At 38.7% G+C, this 20,438-nt stretch overlaps 2 protein-coding genes across 8 annotated transcripts in view; one reads left to right on the forward strand and one right to left on the reverse strand.

Annotated features, from left to right (window-relative positions):
- NAA35 (N-alpha-acetyltransferase 35, NatC auxiliary subunit) overlaps positions 1–20,438 on the forward strand; it is a 118,416-nt gene that overhangs the window by 75,901 nt on the left and 22,077 nt on the right. For 4 of the 6 annotated variants that reach the window (XM_032164427.2, XM_032164431.2, XM_058446077.1 and 1 more), the window contains exons 16-23: positions 1,313–1,411; positions 1,979–2,157; positions 4,785–4,921; positions 5,750–5,817; positions 6,486–6,626; positions 6,930–7,052; positions 9,114–9,194; positions 10,129–10,906. In XM_032164427.2, coding sequence (XP_032020318.1) covers positions 1,313–1,411; positions 1,979–2,157; positions 4,785–4,921; positions 5,750–5,817; positions 6,486–6,626; positions 6,930–7,052; positions 9,114–9,194; positions 10,129–10,188 — 888 coding nt within the window. In that variant the 3' untranslated portion in view covers positions 10,189–10,906. Of the gene's footprint in view, positions 1–1,312; positions 1,412–1,978; positions 2,158–4,784; positions 4,922–5,749; positions 5,818–6,485; positions 6,627–6,929; positions 7,053–9,113; positions 9,195–10,128; positions 10,907–20,438 lie in introns of those variants that run through there. The other 2 variants (XR_004249841.2, XM_032164433.2) reach the window with 2 other exon arrangements.
- The window catches only part of GOLM1 (golgi membrane protein 1), a 72,565-nt gene continuing 68,035 nt past the window's right edge, over positions 15,909–20,438 (reverse strand). For both annotated transcript variants that reach the window (XM_032164438.2, XM_032164437.2), the window contains exon 10: positions 15,909–16,098. In XM_032164438.2, coding sequence (XP_032020329.1) covers positions 16,022–16,098 — 77 coding nt within the window. In that variant the 3' untranslated portion in view covers positions 15,909–16,021. The remainder of the gene's footprint in view (positions 16,099–20,438) is intronic.

A 20,438-nucleotide genomic window follows, 5' to 3' on the forward strand; every position in this document is an offset into this window, starting at 1 on the left:
TATATATTATATATATTTATATGATATATTAATATAATATATATTTATATGATATGTATTATATATTTGTATATTATATATTATATATATTTACTTCCAGTTCCTAAATATGTATTATATGTAATATATAATACATAATATATAACATAATATACTATATATTATATAACGTATAGGTATTATATATAACATATATGATATATTATATATAATATGTAGTATACAGTATATGATATATATAATATATAGTATACAGTATATTATATGTAATATATAATATATATACTATAGAGAAAGGCAGCATGGTATGGGGAAAGAAAAAACAATAGACCAGATTTCATTTTGTTTTTATCATTAATATTTTATCAGGCATATCACTTTTTTATAAACTTCCTTTTTTTTTTTTTTTTTTTTAAATGAAGTCTCACTCTGTCGCCCAGGCTGGAGTGCAGTGGCGCGATCTCTGCTCACTGCAACCTCCGCCTCCCGGGTTCAAGCAATTCTCTGCTTCAGCCTCCTGTGTAGCTGGGGTTACAGGCACCTGCCACCATGCCCAGCTAATTTTTGTATTTTTATTAGAGACGGGGTTTCACCATCTTGGCCAGGCTGGTCTTGAACTGTTGACCTCATGATCCACCCGCCTTGGCCTCCCAAAGCGCTGGGATTATAGGGGTGAGCCACCGTGCCCGACCCAACTTTCCACTCTTTAAAGAGTAAAATGCTTATATCTTCTCTGACCTCTTACAGGGTAGTTATTGATCAAATGAAAGAATATCTGTCAAAGTATACAAATATAAAACAGTATTATACTTTGAGAATCTTCTAACTCACACTTAACTAATACATGTCTCTTGCCTGGTTAGTGGAATGTTACATAGTATTTTAGATGAGAACACCTTATGGAGAAAGCAGCAATAAAGAACTATAGTCAAGGTTTATGGCTATTAGCTCTTCTTAAGCTATGTAATTATTAGCCATTCTGATATATTCATAGCAGCACAGGAATGTCAGCCTTGAACATTAGCTTTTGACTCAAGCAGGAAAGAAATTGCCCTCGTGAAATAAAGATTGAAGGAAGCTATTTTTACCATATGAAAGCAAGTTTCACATGAAGCTGTTTTTTTCCAGTTATTGATAAATTCTGGTGTTGAGTTCCTTAAACACCTATGTAAAATTAAAAGTATACATAGACATAATTCTTATATACACAGCATTTTTTTCCTTTAAACCAGATTATGAACTTGGAATGTTAAGTTTCTTTGGTACTAGGAAATTTCATATTTACAGTTGACAAATTATATGTGTATTGCAGCCATTCTGTAGTCTTATTCAGATCCATGGACATAACAGGGCTCGACAGAGAGATAAGCTTGGTCATATTCTTGAGGAATTTGCTACCTTGCAGGATGAGGTAAGAGCCAGGTTCCCCTCTCTTCTAAAATTAAATGATTCATACACTTTGTCCAGATTTTTAAAAACAATTCTTCAGAACAATATTTTGACGACTTTTTCAACATGATCCACTTTTCACTTAAAATATAACAGTTTTTTACATCAACGTTTACAAAATGAAGCAGAACAATAATCAAAACTGATAGACATCTTAAATATTTCTTTGATAATAGGAATTATGAAATATGTATAAAATGATAGTTTTGCAAGCTTACATTATAAAAAATAATATATTTTAAATTTGTGTGCAGCAGCAATATTGATAAGATCTGAAGTGTATTATTTATATTTTTGTCCTTTAAAATTGATGTCTTTTTGGTTTAAGGCATGTTTAGGTAAATGTTAACCATTGTGAAATGAGAACTTCAAATGTAAACCTAACTAAAAATGCATTTAAAAATGTTTCTTTGGGTGGTCAGATTTAAATTTTCTGCTCATATTGTTTTTAGCTGTATGTTTTTTTAAAGTTCTCTCATTACCTTAAGAAAACAAAATGAACACAGTTTATGACATTTTATTTTAATAGGCAGAGAAGGTTGATGCAGCGCTTCACACCATGCTATTGAAACAGGAACCCCAAAGGCAACATTTGGCCTGTTTAGGTACCTGGGTCCTTTACCATAACCTTCGCATTATGATACAGTACCTTCTAAGTGGCTTTGAATTGGAACTCTACAGTATGCACGAATACTATTACATATATTGGTAAGAGCACAGTTTGAGTTAAAATTGGTGGTGGGTGCAATGGATAAGATCTGAGAATTCAGAGTTAATTTCAGGGTACTTTTTCATTTAGTATATTTTATCTTTAGTTGTGGGACAGTTGGAAAAATTTGAAAATTAGAGCTAGATCATCTTGAATATCTTTAAGTGCTATAATATTGCATGAGTGTATTTTTCCAAATATTTATGTAAAAATTAACAAAAAAATGGCTCCAAAGTAAATGGATTAATTGAAGATCATTTATTTGCTCCTCTGGAGAAAAATCAACACATTTTGCCCTGAATTTGGTGGCACTAGCTGTGGATGTACTTGACAGTTAAACATCAAATTGGAATCAGGTCTTTCTTCTTGGAAGAAATCATGATCAAGATGATTACTGGGAGCATAACTGTTTCAAACCGTGGTGCTGAGGATTCACTTCAGGAGCTTTGGAGTTGATAAAAGATGATCTTCGGCAGAGTAGTTCTTCCCTTTCACTTGTGGACAAAATAAACCTAGTAAGAGGATGTTTGGAAAAGAGGATGTTTGAACATATTTTAGGCATGTAAAAGCTGTCATAGAAAATAAGATTGAGTGTTAATGAATTCAGTGATTTTGAATCTTTTTCTCAGTCTGGCACATAATTTTAAACTAATGACCTGTGTTACTCATCACAAACACTCAGGTTTAGTATATTAGACTTTGATAGAGTTCACCTTTTAAACTTTAATTTTACTTAGTAATTAAGATATTGTGTATTCTCTGAAGTCACTGCTGTGGGAGGGAAAGTGATTCTCTTCCATGCTGTTGACGTAGATTTTGTTATGAGCAATGAAGGCTCTTGACAGACAACTCTTGCCTGTGAAAACTGAATTTGAGCATCAACTATGGCAATATGAGAATAATTTTCCTTGCTATATATTCTTCAACATTTATATAGATAATACCAAATAATCCCTAATAACAGGTATTTATGTAGCTACTTTGGATACTACATTTTGTTATTCATAGTAGACAATTCTGGTTTTGTTTTTGTTTCTGTTTTTTGAGGTGGGGTCTTGCCATGTTGCCCGGGTTGGTCCTGAACTGTTGGGTTGTCAGTCTTCCCACCTCAGCCTCTCAAGTAGGTGGGACTACAGACGTGCACCACTGCAGCTGGCTACTTTTGTTCCTTTTTATAGGGGAACATGCTCAGGTTCTTTCTTTTGTGGCTTGAAGCAGCTAATGGAACCTTTGTTCTTGATTTATCAGATCAAAATATTATTTTTATATGCTTTTTTGCACAGAGAATTGGGATCTTAATTCAGCAAATAAATGATACTCAGATAAATACTCCATTACACATTTGTCTATATACATAAGTAGATTTGTTTCTTTTCTTGTTAAAAGAACTTTAGTTCTGCCCATAAATACCCTTGTGGCCTTTTCATAATTGGTTTTGAACTGCTTTTTAATTTCAAAATTACAGATTGGGCTTCTGCGTTTCCCCAAGATAACCTTTAGTTGTTTTTCATGCATACGGTCCCTGAAGCATGTGGACTCTTTAAATCATCAGCAAAAACAGTGATTCTTAAACTTTAACATGCATCATAATCACTTGGAAAGTGCATTAATACACAAATTTTTGGGTTAAGTTCCTAGAATTCCTGACCTGTTAGTTCTAGGGTGAGACCGAATAATTTGCATTTCTAACTGGTTCTCAGGTAAACTGCTGCTGGCCCAGAGGTGACAGTTTGAGAACCATTGGTATAGAATATCAGCACTCTCTTAGACATAAATGTGTTTTAATTTTGATAAAGCACTTAATAAAAGATCATTGGGGTACCTGATATTTGAGAAGAAAAGGCTGCATCTTAGTTGTCCCCTTCACTCATGTGTCCCTAGATTAGATAAACAGAAGGTAGAAGGCACCATCAGTTCCTTATAGAAATCCTTCACTTGAATTAAGATATATGAGTTGTTATGGACTCTCACATTTTGTAGGGTGGCAGGGAACAAAATTCAGTTATATGGTATAAAAGGGTACTACAGTAAATGTTTTTCTTAAATTCAGGGCTAGGAATTGTTTACTCTCCATATGAAATTATAGGCCGTCTTATTATGTTATGAAATATATATATATTTATATATATATATCTCTCTCATAGATTTGAAGACTTTTCTGGCTTAGTATTAATTAAAGTTCTGAAAAATTAGTGTCTGGTAGAGAATGTTCTGTTTTATATTTCATTTACTAAACTCAAATTGTAAATGTGAATGTTCTTAATTTTTAAGAATGATTTTATGTAATGCCAATAATTTTTTATCTTTTTCTGATTTTATTTGCTTTGTGATTAAAATATTTATAGACTGAACTGAACTGTGTTCTGATATAATAAAAACTTAATGGGCATTCATTTGATTTGCATATGTACATGTATAATTATCAAGAAATCTTCTGGAAAGTTGTAAAATGTAGAAAGGGAAAATCTTATGTTCATTTCTTGTAAGATCTAATCTATTATCTAATGAATGATCTGTTTTTAAAGACCTAAAACATTATTTGAAATCTCTATTGTTGTTAATATATGTGTTGATAAAGCTGTCTGATTAGACATCTACCATTAACTAACATTTTGTAACTTTTAAGGTATCTCTCTGAATTCCTTTACGCATGGTTGATGTCAACATTGAGTCGTGCTGATGGCTCTCAAATGGCAGAGGAAAGGATAATGGAAGAGCAGCAGAAAGGCCGTAGTAGTAAAAAAACAAAGAAAAAAAAGAAAGGTGCTGTGGATTATTTTTAAACTTAAGAACAGAGTGTACTTTAATTTCTACAAATAAATAGATGGAGAGCTACTCGCAAGTTAGTCATTATATTTTAGTTCTTGTTCCTCTTCTTTTCAGAAACTATAAGGTAGAGACTGAGTCCCAGTATCAATGACATAAGCTTTTTGGTTGCTTTCCTTGCTTTTGTTTCTTTGCTGTTCTGTGTATCAGAGAATCTTTGATCAAGAAGTAGCCACGTGGAGTGTGCAAGCAAGATATAGGTGAGGGAACAAGACAGCAGGAGGCCATTGACCTATTGACAGAGCCAGATAGCTCAGGAGGGCAGTAGTTCTGGAGCTGTGCTGTGGTAGTGGGCACCGAAAGGTGGTTACAGAGTGCCTTGAGGCATCACCCAAGAACCATGAGGACAGAGAACTGTTTCAAAGGGACTGCCCTATTGATCACTTAGGGAAGGCTATAGATATGGCTGCAAGTATTATAAAATACTACTTCATATTTCCTTAGGACTTAAAGCAGTTTGGATGAGTCATTAAATCACTGTATTCATGGGTTTCCTATATAAGAGGTTAAATCTTTGGTAAATTCAGAAAAGTTATAATTACTTTATACTGGAATTTTATAGTATCAGCTATTTGGGGACATGATTATTATATTTTATTATTTGTAGATTTTGACCATAAATAAAATTTAACCTGTAGGAACACACTGAAGTTTTAATTTAGTATACAAGCTGAAATATTTTTTAAAATGAGATTTTCTTTTGCAGTAATGCAAGAGGGAGGAGGAAAAGATTATGGAAGATTATGTTTTTCTTTCTAATTACAGTTCGCCCATTGAGCCGAGAGATCACAATGAGCCAAGCATATCAGAACATGTGTGCTGGAATGTTTAAAGTAAGTTGTTGAAAGTGAAGTTCTTTTTGCCTTTTAGCTATATCCCTATTATATAGTTTATTTAAACTCTTCTCTGTGATTCTTTCCAGATTATAATTTCACCTTTGTTTTACTTCCTGTCTGCTTGAAGATTACCTTTATTATCATTAGTTTTTTCAACAACCATTTGAACCCTTGCTATGTGTAAGAGACACTTTGTACTGAGTACATTGCAGGAGATACCAATTCTATATGGTCCTTGTTTGAAGTCTCTAGTGACAGGCCAGTTGATGTATCTGTGACAGGTAGTAAGAAAAGGAAGAGAGTACTTCTGATTGATGATCAGGCAAGGCTTCGTGGAAAAGATGGAGTTTAGGTTTTTTAGGAGTGTATTAGGAAGAGGGTGAGCTCCGCAACGAATGGCTTAAGCAAAAGCAGGTCTTTTTAAGAGGCAGTGGGTACTAACTCTTAAGTTGTACTTGGCAGTCCAGGAAATCATTTGAGGTGACTTACATTAAAATGCATAAAGCAGAACATGGACTTCTGTTTGAAAATAGGACCTGTGCTTATGACATATATGTCCTCATTTCTTCAGACGTGTTTACTTGAAGGTTTTAAATAGCTGTTTCTTGTCTTCCATTCTGTATTGATGAGTGTTCATCTTTTTTCTTGTTCCCTTTTTCATTTAGACCATGGTAGCATTTGACATGGATGGCAAAGTACGTAAACCGAAGTTTGAGCTTGATAGTGAACAAGTTCGGTATGAACACAGGTTTGCTCCATTCAACAGTGTGATGACCCCACCGCCAGTGCACTACTTACAGTTCAAGGTGAACCTGCTCAATGAAATTGTTATGAAATCTTTAGTCTTAGACCTTCTTAGAGAGATGCTGTTTGTACCTAGCCATCTTGTTACATTAACAGTTATTTAAATTATAAGAATAATATGAGGTAGCATATGAGGGTTGAGAATTATATATTACCTAGGAAAAAATAGGGAGATGTGCTGAATGTTTGCCCCAGTGTCTGTGTGTGAGTGGATAGAAAATGTAGAATTCTTTAATAATTAGAAATGGGATTTTAGAGTTGTTCATATTAAACGTGTTTTGAATTATACTTCCCCTTCTTTTTAGGAAATGTCTGACCTCAATAAATATAGCCCTCCTCCTCAATCTCCTGAACTGTATGTGGCAGCTAGTAAGCACTTTCAACAGGCAAAAATGATATTGGAAAATATTCCTAACCCAGACCATGAGGTGAGACTGGATTCACAGTAATTTTAGGGGAAAAGCGTGGCAGGAAATAACATCTCTTACTGCTGGATGAAAGTTCATTATGAAAGTGAACTTTAATAGTGTTAGTGAATAGAACTTGTCATGTTTCTGCGAAGGAGAAGGATTTCAGATAGTTTTGTCAAACTAACCTTGTCAGACTTCAAGTTATTTTAAGAATGAGGTGATGTAAATACCTGTTTTGTATAAATTTAGAAGTCAATGCAAAGACAAATTATGACTCAAAATCATAAAGTAAGAAGGATAAGCATAAGATCCAGACTGATCTGATTTATAGCTCAAAATGTTAGCATTGAAACATTTCTGTTTTAATCAGTAGTTTGTTAAAGGGGCCGGGCATGGTGGCTCACACCTGTAATCTCAGCACTTTGGGAGGCCAAGGCAGGTGGATCACCTGAGGTCAGGAGTTTGAGATCAGCCTGGCCAACATGGTGAAACCCCGTTTGTATTAACAATACAAAAAATTAGCCAGGTGTGGTGCATGCCTGTCTGTAATCCCAGCTACTGGGGAGGCTGAGGCAGGAGAATCATTTGAACCCGGGAGGCAGAGGTTGCAGGGAGCCGAGATTGCGCCATTGCACTCCAACCTGGGTGACGAGCAAAACTCCATGTCAAAAAAAAAAAATTATTAAAATGTAACTAAGTCTTACATAAATATGAAAAATGACCTGGTCAGTTATCACCGAACAACCTTAATTCCACTTGACCATTTAAAATAAAGGCTACTGCTTTTGAAGACTCTGAGATACCAAAATAAACTTGGAAAAAAATTGTTTCAGGCTTTTGGTATTTTAATAATTTGCCATATCCCTAATTTTATTGACATACATTTATTTTCTAAAAGTTACCTATAACATGTACATACTATTTTGGGAAGTATATCTTGGGACCACGTCCATAGAGGGGTAGCTTAGCAGTGTTTGTCAAAAATCATTAATGCTTAGATCCAGCAATTCTGCTTTTTGGGATTTATATAGAGACATGAACACATATAGGAAGTGAGAGTGACGAATATAAGAGTATTCATTGCAGCAGGATTTCTAATAGCAAAAAGTAGGAAGAAACAGTAGTATCCATCAACAGGGGACTGATAAATTATGATACATTCACACAGTGGAATGAAGCTTAAGAAGGATGAGGAAGATCTTTATGTATTGTGATGGAATGCTCCTTATGATTTAAGAAATCTAAAAAGAAAGGTGCAGTTTAATATGCATAGTATGGTGCAGTTTCAATCAAAGGGGGCAAGGAAGCCTATATGTATGTGTGCGAGTATAAAATATCTTTATAAAGATAATATCAGAATTGGTAGTTTTGTTTCCTTCCTTGGAGGGAAGCAGAGTGCCTGGAAGAGGGATAGGAGAGACACTTTTTAAAAATTATATGTACCATCTAAGAAAATATAAAGGGGGAGTCTAAAAATTTGAGGAGCTACCTATGATGACATATTTAGTGAAACTTCATTTATTCAAAGATGAGTCTGTGCTCCAAATACTATGCTATGCTGCCTTTTCAGGACTTTGCAGCCTAAATTTTTTGTTATTCAGGAAAGCAAGATAAGGTAGCCATTTCAATTAAGAGTTAATTGAAGTTCTGTATTATTAAATATAATTTTAAATTGCTTTTATTTAATAAAACATCAACACTTCCATTATACAAAGTTCCTATTAGTATCTGTAATTAAGAAATTTTGACTGGCCACAGTGGCTCACGCCTATAATCTCAACACTTTGGGAGGCCAGGTTGGGAGGACTGCTTGAACCCAAGAGTTCAAGACCAGCCTGGGCAACATAGTGAGGTCTTGTCTCTACAAAAATTTAAAAATGAGCTGGGTGTGGTGGTGCACAGCCATTTGGGAGGCTGAAGTGGGGGGATTGCCTGAGCCAGGAGGTTGAGGCTTCAGTGAGCCGTGTTCTTACCACTGTACTCCAGCCTGGGTTGATAGCAGGACTCTGTCTGAAAAAAGAAAAAGAGAAATTTTGACTATGAAGTTAATGTTTCAGTAGTTTTATGTTCATGTTTCAGGTTAATAGAATTTTAAAGGTTGCCAAACCCAACTTTGTGGTTATGAAGTTATTGGCAGGAGGACACAAAAAGGAATCTAAAGTGAGTACATTGTGGGAAAAAGAAGTGGTCTTAAATTATTGTGAAGTTTCATAATTTTTTCCAATCAGATGTGTAAATATTACAGGAAAAATTAAACCACTGAACAAAAATCATTCTAAAAATTTTAGTTCACCAGCAAAAAATTAGAGCTTGCCATTTTGTCTTGAGATGTATATTCTGTTGAGTTAAAATGTCTAAAGTCTGCCCATATGTTTTCCATCTCCTTGCTGTGTAAATTACTGAATAACTTGGGGTAAAAAAAGAAAATTTATGTAAAGAAATTTTATGGGAGAAGTATGAGGTATTTAAAAGTCATCTGCCTTTGGGAAAGTGAATGCTTTAATAATGAAAGACTTCTTTGTAATGGCTCAGAAGAGGAAGAGTCTAAGCTTTTCTTGGTAATGTTTATCATCCATGCCACGTCAGCATTTCAGAGCAGAGATTCTGCGCTGTGGAGAGGCCAGCCGCGGAGGCACCGTGGGGGCATTTGCCTGTGTGTGTTGTGCACCTTGTTTTCTTCTATTGTTTCCTGTGACCTGCCTTCCTCCTCTCCTGCCCTGGTTTCCTACTGACTGACTCTCATCTCATTGCTTAGTTCTATCAGTTACCCTGGAACTAAAAAGTGTGCTGACCCCTGATCTAACTGAATGCCTTTCCTATAATTTTTGACTGTTTATCTTTTTTAACTGTTCTCCGAAGATAGAAAACAGCTGGTCAGCCTGTTTTCTTATGATCTTCATAAAACTCAAAAACAATCAGTTTTTCTTCCAGATTAGTTCCTACTTTTTTTATCATTAACTTAGTTTTTTAAATCTATTTTGTGCTGCCTTGTTTCTAAGAACACAAGAAACTCTAAAATAAAAATAGTCTTTGTTTTGTGTACCATCTGAATATTTGTAGATACATTAATTGAGTTTCTGGTTTTCTTTAACAGGTTCCTCCTGAATTTGATTTCTCTGCTCATAAATATTTTCCTGTTGTGAAACTTGTTTGAGAGAGACTGGGAAGGTGGCCATAAAGGGGCAGAGTCTTCTTTCAGACCCCACTCTTAGAGGGCACATCACCAGGCTCCACATCACGGGAATTGAGATGGATTTCTTGGGTAACAACTCATTATAAGGAATACTTTTAGTTTGACAGCCTTATATGACGTGAATGAAAACTGCTGTTTTAAAGTGGTTTATTATGTTCCATGGAAGAAACCGGTCTTATTGAATGCATTGATGAACGTTATATGGTTTTATTACAGATTTAATCACAAATCATTTTTTATGAATGATTGAGTGAAAATAGCGTTTGTAAAGGTTAATAAATTTCTTGACAAAAAAAAAAAAAAAAAATGCACTGCTGGAGATGAAAAACAGTAGGTCTTTGTCCATGTTAAGAACTGAAGAAGGTGTGTGCTCTTTAACATTTGAGTAGTTCCAAAAACGTTATCCAAAAGAAGTTTCAAATCAAGGGATTAATTAAACACTTGTATGAGATTTTGGTAAAATACATTTAGAAGGGATTTTTGGGAGGGCCTCTAAATTACGTGAAAATTGTGATTTTTATGTGTCATGACATCACAAATTATATATCTGTAAGAATACAGATGTGTAAAAATCCTTTTAGCACTTTTAAAAGATTATACATTATGTTTGCTGGTGACATTATTCAAAAAGGAGGCAGATAGAAATGTATATAGATTAAAATTTAGGTCTAGGTTTAAATGTGGTGTACTCCTTTTTGTTTACTTCATATTCAGTTTAACCCATGAAACATTTTCAGATGGGTGTCTGTTCAGTATCCTGTGGCTTTGAAAAACTGACTGCATCCTCCTGTGCTTGCAATTGCCTGCTGCCAGGCCCTCCCCTTCCTTTCCTGCTTGTCCTGTCTCCACTCTGATGTTTGCGGTGGCAGCTATCTAGGCCTCTTGGGCCTTCCTTTTTGTCCTTTGTAGCAGGCAATACTCTTAGCAAAATGAGTTACTCTGTGGTGTAAATTGGCTTTGGTGGCTTAGCCTAAGACTAGTGAGTTTTGTATTTGGTCTGTGGTTAAAAGGGTTCTCAGCTTCAAATATTTTAACTCTGATTTGGTATCTTTCATAAAAATATGATAGTGAAACTTTTCTGGCAGTACTTTAAAGCAGCTAACCTGATTGAACTTGCTAAGGGGGTTCCCGTTGCCCCTCTTCGCAGCTAATGAGCGCTCTTGGCTCTCCTTTCCAAGAGTGGTAATACTTGTTATTCAAGAACAGCCATTAGGTGTCCTGAAATTTCAGAACCCAAAAATCTTTAAAAAAAAATTTTTTTTTTTAAGTAGCCTGTACAATAGAAACTTGAATTATGGAGAGACAAAGAGTATACCTGTTATGATTTAGTTACTTTGTTCAGAATGAAAACACTGTTTTTGGCTGGTAATTATTGAATGCTTTAAACAAAAAAAGGCAAAGGAGTGGTAGGAAATAGGCAAGACAAGAAACAAAGAATCAAAAGAAAAAGCAAAGAGGAAAACAGAATGAGCATGGACATTTGGCTTATAACAACCAAGAAGAGAGCTTGAAGCAAGTTAGAAAGCTGAGAAATTATTATTCTTTCCCAGTGGCCAAGATATAAAGTATAAAAAATACGTCCCCCTTAAAAGCAAAAAAAGGAATGTAAATTAATGCAACAAGGGCCCTGCTAGATGATGGGATCACTTTTAATTAAGAGGGTGCTCTGGCATTTTTTAGCCACTATGTCTGATTGGGTCTGCTGGTATAGACGAGCATCTAGGTTATTTTGAAGTAGGTCTTCCTAAGTAAAAGTTTTCCTGTTAACCCATTATCAACTAAAAAAAAGATTGATTAGTGTTAGATTTATCAGTGTATGTTACTGACAGAATCATGTGGTTTCCTTTAAGTAGCTTTAATTTTTGCTTTTTGGTTTGTTTAAAGATGAGTTTTCACTATGTTGCCCAAACTGACCCAAACTTGTGGGCTCAAGCAGTCCTCCTGCCTCAGCCCCCAGAGTACCTGGGATTATAGGCACATGCCTGCTTGGCTAGTTTTTGTTTTTAAATAGCAGGTTTCTAATTATAAAAACAAATTTGCCATTTTATAATTTTTAAAGTAATCTGCCATTCAAGGTACTTACTGAAAAAAACAATAGGATAAATAAGACAGTCTCCTCTCGTAGAGCTTTTATCATCTTACGACAGATACAGAAAAGCAACAGATATTGAAAATGCAGTGAGGAATATGCCATATGCTGGGTAGGAGAACCGCCCCACATGAAACTTTAGGTGACAAATCCCCATCACATCTATTCAGGAGGCACTGCTGGGAAAAGGGTGCCAGGCAGAATGTGCACAGGCTTGGAGGGGAGAGGGTAGCAGCCTGGCTGAAGTATAGAGCAGGAAAAGGATGGCAGAGATGAGAGACGAGAAGCCGATACCCTAAACCCTGGGAGGCCACAGTTTAAAGATTTTGGACTTTATTCTGATATTGGTAGATTCTACTGAAGGCTTGTATGCAGGGACATGATGGGATCAAGTCAAATCTGCTTGCCTGAGAATGGTTGAAAAGGGAGGCAGGGAAGCCAGTCACGTGAGAGAAAATGTTGGTCTTAACAAAGGTAGTGGCAGAGCAGGTGGAAAAAAGTGGGTGAAATCAAATGTTTTCAGAGGTACAGCTAATGGGACATGGTAAATGAGAGTTTCTGCCAAAATCAAGGATGATTTTTCAGAAATTTTTTTGGCTTTGGCAACTAGACGGTGGTGCCACTTGCGTAGATATCTAGGCAAGGTAGGAGACCAGGTTTGGGATAAAGATTGCTTTAGACATTGAGATATCTTTGGGACATCCTGGTGAAGATGGCAGGTAGTTTGGTCTCAAACTGGGAGGTGCCATCTGGGGTGGAGATGAACTGAGGACTAAGTAACTATAGCCACTGTAATTATCTGGGGGCTGCCATTGCTCAGGGAGCTCCTAGAGTAAGGGACCGAGATAGGTCTCAAGGAATAGACTTGAGAGGGCCAGGGAATGGGGAGGCCACTGAGTTGGTGGGACAGGCTGCAGGGAAGAGTACCTCAAAATCATACCAGGCCACTGTTTGACAAGTGTGCCTCTTTCACCGTTTTGTTTGCACAAGACTCTAAGACAGTATATTGCCTTAAATAGTCAAAGCGTACCCTGTTTGGAAAAGTTCAGGAGAGGTGGGTGTTTCCCTTGTTCCTCTTTGGCTATGCTCTGGGCACTGGAAAAAGCCTGCAAAGGAGACTTATCAGGAAAATAAGCAGAATGCAGGGCCATATGCTGTTCAAAGGCCATTTCACAAAGGACTGAAAAGAGCCCATTGAACTTGGCAAGTAGATTGCTGGTGACTGGGGTGAGCTCTTTCTTGAAGGGGTGGGGCAGAAGCTGGAAAGTCAGTTGAGGTGTAGACCATGCGGTGAGGAAAGAGTGACTCAACTGGGCTTGAAGAACCGACTTCCCCATATTCATACTTGCCCCACTCTATTCGTGGAGTGGCTGGTATGATCTTAAAAGATCATAAAATGCAAGCATGGTCACTTGACAACTCTACTTAAAATCCACTGTTGTCTAATGAATGACCTAGTCTTTACCCAGAATGCCAGTTTGACCCCTTCTGCCTCTCCTTCATTTCTGCCCTCTCCGTTTGGCCCCTCAGGCTGCAGCCACGTTGCCCCCGAGACCCCCAAGCCTTTAGTATCAAATTTTGGAGACTCACATGAAGTTATTATGCAACAGCTCTCTGAGTCTTTAAACTGATCATGAGATCAGGAGATGATTGAGACCATCCTGGCTAACAAAGTGAAACCCTGTTTCTACTAAAAATACAAAAAATTAGCCGGGCATGGTGACACGCATCTGTAGTCCCAGCTACTCGGGAGGCTAGGACTACAGATGCGTGTCACCACAGGTGACTGTTCTTTTTTGTTGGAACAGCCCACAGCCCTCTCCATTGTTGGCTGAATCCGTCGTGATCCCTAGAGCAGCCTGGAGAAAGCATGCAGAGGTGCACATGTGCTGAGCACACAACTTTCGGGGCACTGTGGGTTGAAGACGTTGTACTGACAGCCCATCTCATTCCACAGAAGGTTTAAGGCAAACTGCCATCCTTAGTCCACAGTTTGAGGGTGGATTCTTTAAGGATCTAATAGAGGATGAAGGGGAAAATCAAAAAACAGAGCTGTGACAAGTTTTAAAAGTTTAACAGAATATTTTATTTCTCAGCAATTCTATGTGCACAAATTAAACATGAGATGAATAGAGACTTTATTTAGAAAGCAAGAGAAATTCCTATCAACCCCAAGAAGGACTCAAAGTGAGGTTGGAAGAGGACTTAGAAGAGTATGAAAGTACTCTAAGATTTTATCTAAGTTGCCTTTTCTGGGTGGGAAAGTTTAACCTTAGTGACTAAGGACATCAGATATGAAGAATGTTTAAGTTGGAGGTGGCAACGTGAATTGCAAACAGGGCCTGCTTCAGTGACTGTGTGCCTGTAGTCTCAACTACTAGGGAGTCTGTGTGAGGCCAGGGGTGCCAGCGCACCAGCTAGATGCTTTGTAACTTCTAGGCCCCATTTTCCCCTCTGAAAATAAGGAGGTTGGATCAAATGATCTCTCAGGCCTCAGCATCTCAAATCCTGTGGCTCCTCCTACTTACCCCTTAGAGAGCCTTACTGGGAAGTCAGTCATTAATGATGTGGCCAGTTATTTGCAAGTGGTAAGAGCCTATTTACCATAAATAATACTAAAAGAACCAACTCAAGTCAAACCTTAATGCCATTGTTCTTGTGAATTAGGATTAAGTAGTGATTTTCAAAATTCACATTAACTTGATTTTAAGATCAGTTTTGTGAGTCCCACAAGCTAAATGTGTACACTATGATAAAAACAACCATTGTATTCGTTTTTCTAAACAGTCCTAATTTCTAACACTGTATATATCCTTCAACATCAATGAACTTTGTTTTCTTTTACTCCAGTAATAAAGTGGGCACAGATCTGTCCACAACAAACTTGCCCTCATGCCTTGCCTCTCACCATGCTCTGCTCCAGGTCAGCCCCCTTTTGGCCTGTTTTGTCAAAAGCCTAATCTGCTTCTTGCTTTTCTTGGTAATATATATTTAGGGAAGATGTTGCTTTGCCCACACACGAAGCAAAGTAAGTACAGACCACAAATGTTCAAATTGTAAGCCACTTAATAGCGTTTTGCACGTTAAAAATGACAAGGGTTATTATACAAATAGCCTTTTTAAAGATTCTCACACAGAACAGCTTTGTATTTAGACTTAAAGCTGTTGCTACTTTGCTAGTGACGTTTGTGTTAACAGTCAGTGCTCTAGGCCATTGATTGTCAGAATCGGAAGTGACTGCACAAGAGCATTTGCCAGTCAGTCTTTCAGTGAGAACAGATAACAGGCTGGCACCAGCACTCGGCACAGCACATGGACAGGAGGACGCCAGAGGGAACCCAGACAGAGTTCTGTCTCTCCTTCACAGCAGATGGACTCTTACTATAGTGGCTGTTAATTTACACAAAAAGTTATATTCCAGAAACAGGAAGCTCCACTGTCACCTACACTTGAAGGAGAACTATGTTCCGTTTCTGGTGTTGAACTTCTCATGAAATACGTATTACCATAAATTGTGACATCTGTACCCCCCAAAAGCTGTTTAAAAGACCATTTTTTCCTACACAAAGTACATACTAAAATTTCACAATAATCATCTTTAGATGTACATTTTATTTAGTACATTTCACAGTTTTCAGTATTCAGTCCCTCATGAACGTCTTATAGCCATCTCTTCAGTCCTGTTGTGAAATATGTGATTCCAGTTCAGAGTGTATGATTCCGCTTTTCACGCTGATCAAGTAAATTTATGGTGTCTCTTTTCTGATCTTCAACATTAAAAACTAAAAAGGAAAAACACAACACACATAATATTCTATAGAGTATTAAATGAGATACTAGCCCTAGGCAGGTCCCATTTACTTATCAATTTCTAGAAACTGTCATAAAGAGGACTGTGTCTCCTACAGCAACACTGTAATTGGGAGTTGCATTCCTCATCAAGGACAAGATGGCAACGGTGATATGGGAGGGGGACAGGGAAGTGCTGGGTAGAGAAGGGCAGGGTCCCTCGCAAGGGCTCCACCCTCAGGCCTGTGCCCATGGACCTAATGAGAACAAGGACTCCTGTCTTCATGCCCAAATGTTTCATTTTCCAAGACCACTGTGGCCTGCCATGCCACCCATTCTGTGCCTATAAAAACCCTGAGACCCCAGCGGGCATATACAAGCAGCTGGACGTCGAGAGGAACACACTGGCAGAAGAACACATCGAAAGATGCCAGCAGGCCATTGACGGTGGAATGATTCGGACGCCAAGGGAAATTCGGCCAAGGACAGTAGGAGGAGATCCCAGCTGCTGAGCAGCCAGACTCCAGAGGAAGACCACCTTCCCACGCTATCCCCCTTCTGGCTCCCCAGCCATCTGCTGAGAGCTACTTCCACTACTCAATAAATCTTGCATTCATTCTCCAAGCCCACATGATCTGATTTTTTCAGTACACTAGAGCAAGAACCTGGGATACAGAAAGCCCTCTGTCCTTGCGATAAGGCAGAGGGTCTAATTGAGCTGATTAACACAAGCCGCCTGTGGACAGCTAAGCTGAAAGAGCGCACTGCAACACACACCCACTGGGGCTCCAGGAGCTGTAACCACTCAACCCTAGATGCTGCGGCGGAGTCGGAACCCATCCTCCCCACAACTTGCCCGTCCACATGCTCCCCCTAGGGGTTTGAGCTCTGGGGCACTGAAGAGAGCCACACCCCCATTGCATGCCCTGTCGGGATAAGGGAACTTTTTTTTTTTTTTTTTTTTTGAGACGGAGTCTCGCTCTATCACCCAGGCTGGAGTACAGTCGTGCGATCTCGGCTCACTGCAAGCTCCACCTCCGGGGTTCACGCCATTCTTCCGCCTAAGCTTCCCGAGTAGCTGGGACTACAGGCGCCTGCCACCACGCCCGGCTAATTTCTTTTTGTTGTTATATTTTTAGTAGAGACGGGTTTTCACCGTGTTAGCCAGGATGATCTCGATCTCCTGACCTCATGATCCGCCCGCCTCGGCCTCCCAAAGTGCTGGGATTACAAGCGTGAGCCACCACGCCCAGCTGGAACTCCTTCCCTTTCAAAGGGTCCAAATGGATGACCAATAATGTACCATGAAACAAAGCTGAAGCACCTAAAGATTCCATACTTGTTTGTAACAGTGACATAATGCCCCATATGCCATAGAAAATGGACAGTATCAAGTGCACTCATGACATTTTAAATACAATCACCACGCTCCTGTGTGGTGTGATTCCCTTGCTACTGCACTTCTAATGGCACACGCTGCCTCCTGAGAGCAGTTCGCAGCTTCAGACAGCTCTTGTGACTCCAAAGCTCTCCCTTTACAGAGCTGATGTCTGTATGTACCATCTACCATCTGGTCTTACTCTTCTATCCTTTAACACACAGAAAACATAAAAAGGCACATCACAAAACCTAAAACCACGGTCTTGATTTATAACTATGGCACATTAAATGGTAGTTTAATGACCATTAAATAACTACCATATTAATAGTATCTGTTAAAGGCTCTAATAAAGTTGGAGCTAATGCTTTTTTCTTCTAATTTCCCTGGAGCAAGTAAGGTCTCACTATTTCAATGACGCAATCTTAATGTTGAAGCTGATGTTGACATTTCTTCAACTTCTTCAAAGAGCTGACAAGGCACTCATTTTCTTTACCTACTTACTTTGTTTGAAACCTTGCACAAAGTCAAGTCCTTAAGACACCTGAGTGTAGGGAATGAGAGATCCAAAACGGCTTCACCACAAAGCCAATCATTTAGTAGGAAACTAGGCCCAATTTAAAAGGTTGTTAGAGCCGGGCACGGTGGCTCACACCTGTAATCCCAGCACTTTGGGAGGCTGAGGCAGGCGGATCACCTGAGGTCAGGAGTTCGAGACCAGCCTAGCCAACATGGTGAAACCCTGTCTCTACTGAAAATACAAAATTAGCTGGGCGTGGTGGCACGAGCCTGTAATCCCAGCTACTCGGGAGGCTGAGGCAGGAGAATCACTTAAACCCGGGAGGCGGAGGCTGCAGTGAGCCGAGATTGTGCCATTGCACTCCAGCCTGGGCAAAAAGAGCGAGACTCTGTCTCAAAAAAAAAAAGTTGTTAGAATAGAGGTAAGACAGTGACCAGACTGTGAAACATGCTCAAGAACAGAAATGAGTGGAGTCAATGACAAAGAACAGAAAGAGTTTGTATTTGCTTCAAAGTCTGGCTGCTAGTGTATTTTGCCATTTGCCTTTTTAAAAAATTGCCTAAATGAAGATAGCTGAAAATTCAAATTACGACTTGGATTCTAAAAATTCCAAACAACTCTGCCAATTGAAACAACTGACATCCTGGAGAAATATAAAAGATAATTTTTAGGGGACATTGTTGAAGAATCAGACAAGCACAGATTGAGGGACTTTCAACCAAATAACAGCCACTATCCTTCAAAAAAGATCAACAACATGAATGATAAAGAAATTGCTCCACGATAAAGAACACTAAAGAGGTCTGACAATAAATGCAGTGTATAATCCTGAATCAGAAAAAAAGACATGAATTGGACACTCACTAAATTTCAACGAAGTCTACAGATTAGATAATAGCATTGTATCAACATTAATTTCCTTATTTTGGTAATTTTACTGTGGTTATATAAGATGTTAACATTTGGGGAACCTGGGTGAAGGGTATACAGAAATTTTTTGCTTTTTAAAGAAGTCTAGATTATTCCAAAATGAAAAGGTAAAAAAATGTAAGTATTAAAACATTAAATGAATAATGCATTGCCCAGATGGTAATAAAAGAAGGCATTGTTAGCCAGACGCGGTGGCTCACGCCACCCAGCACTTTGGGAGGCCAAGGCAGGTGGATCACGAGGTCAGGAGATCAAGACCATCCTGGCCAATATGGTGAAACCCCGTCTCTAATAAAAGTACAAATATTAGCTGGACGTAGTGGTGCGTGCCTCTAATCCCAGCTGCTCGGGAGGCTGAAGCAGGAGAATCACTTGAACCCGGGAGGCAGAGGTTGCAGTGAGCTGAGATCATGCCACTGCACTCCAGCCTCGGCAACAGAGTGAGAGACTCCATTTGAGGGGGAAAAAAAAAAAAGGGGGCATCAGCAAGATCAGCAAAGCCGAAACTGAAGTGAAGTAGTTGTTACAATGACTCCTGCTGCCCTGAGGATTTCTGCTGAATTCTGAAGTTTATGATGATATTTTAAAAGTAGTTACCCTCGGAGAAGATGGGGAATTCATAGTCATGAAAACTGTTAAATAAAAAGGAAAGAAGTCAAGCATTTATCCTATCTACCTTATACAAACAATACCACTGAGGTGTTTCTTTTTTTGTTTTTTGTTTTTTTCCCCAAGACGGGAGTTTCACTCTTGTTGCCCAGGCTGGAGTGCAATGGCACAATCTCAGCTCACTGCAACCTCCGCCTCCCGAGTTCAAGCGATTCTTCTGCCTCAGCCTCCCAAGTAGCTGGGATTACAGGCATGTGCCACCACACCCGGCTAATTTTCTTGTATTTAGTAGAGACGGGGTTTCACTATGTTAGTTAGGCTGGTCTCAAACTCCTGACCTCAGATGATCCACCATCCTCGGCCTCCCAAAGTGCTGGGTTACAGGTGTGAGCCACCATGCCCAGCTGAAGTGTCTATTTCTAAGAACATTCCCATTAACAACATAAAAATGAATTGATACAGGCATTAACCATCAACTGGCATTATAAAAAGAAAGATGCCAGGTTGCAGTCAGCCAAGATTGTGCCACTGCACTTCAGCAAGGGTGACAGAGTGAGACTCCATCTCAAAAAAAAAAAAAAAAAAAAGATGCCAGACATGATGTGCCTCCCAGTGAAAGAACACAGCACCACTAATCTTACCGAGGGCTTGAGCGTGGACCTGAGTCTCATCAAGCCTGTGGGTGTAGCTGCCACCCTACAGAAACAGAGACCAGGAGAACTCGCTCAACTCCCCCATGACTCTATAATCAGCAGTATTCGGGCTGTGGGAAACTAGTCACATGGCTTGGGTTCTTTTGTTGTTGTTGTTGAGATGGAGTTTCACTCTTGTTGCCCAGGCTGGAGTGCAGTGGTGCGATCTCAGCTCACTGCAACCTCCGCCTCCCAGGTTCAAGC

This window comes from Hylobates moloch, unplaced genomic scaffold (genome assembly GCF_009828535.3).
Source record: "Hylobates moloch isolate HMO894 unplaced genomic scaffold, HMol_V3 SCAFFOLD_10, whole genome shotgun sequence".
Taxonomy (NCBI): domain Eukaryota; kingdom Metazoa; phylum Chordata; class Mammalia; order Primates; family Hylobatidae; genus Hylobates; species Hylobates moloch.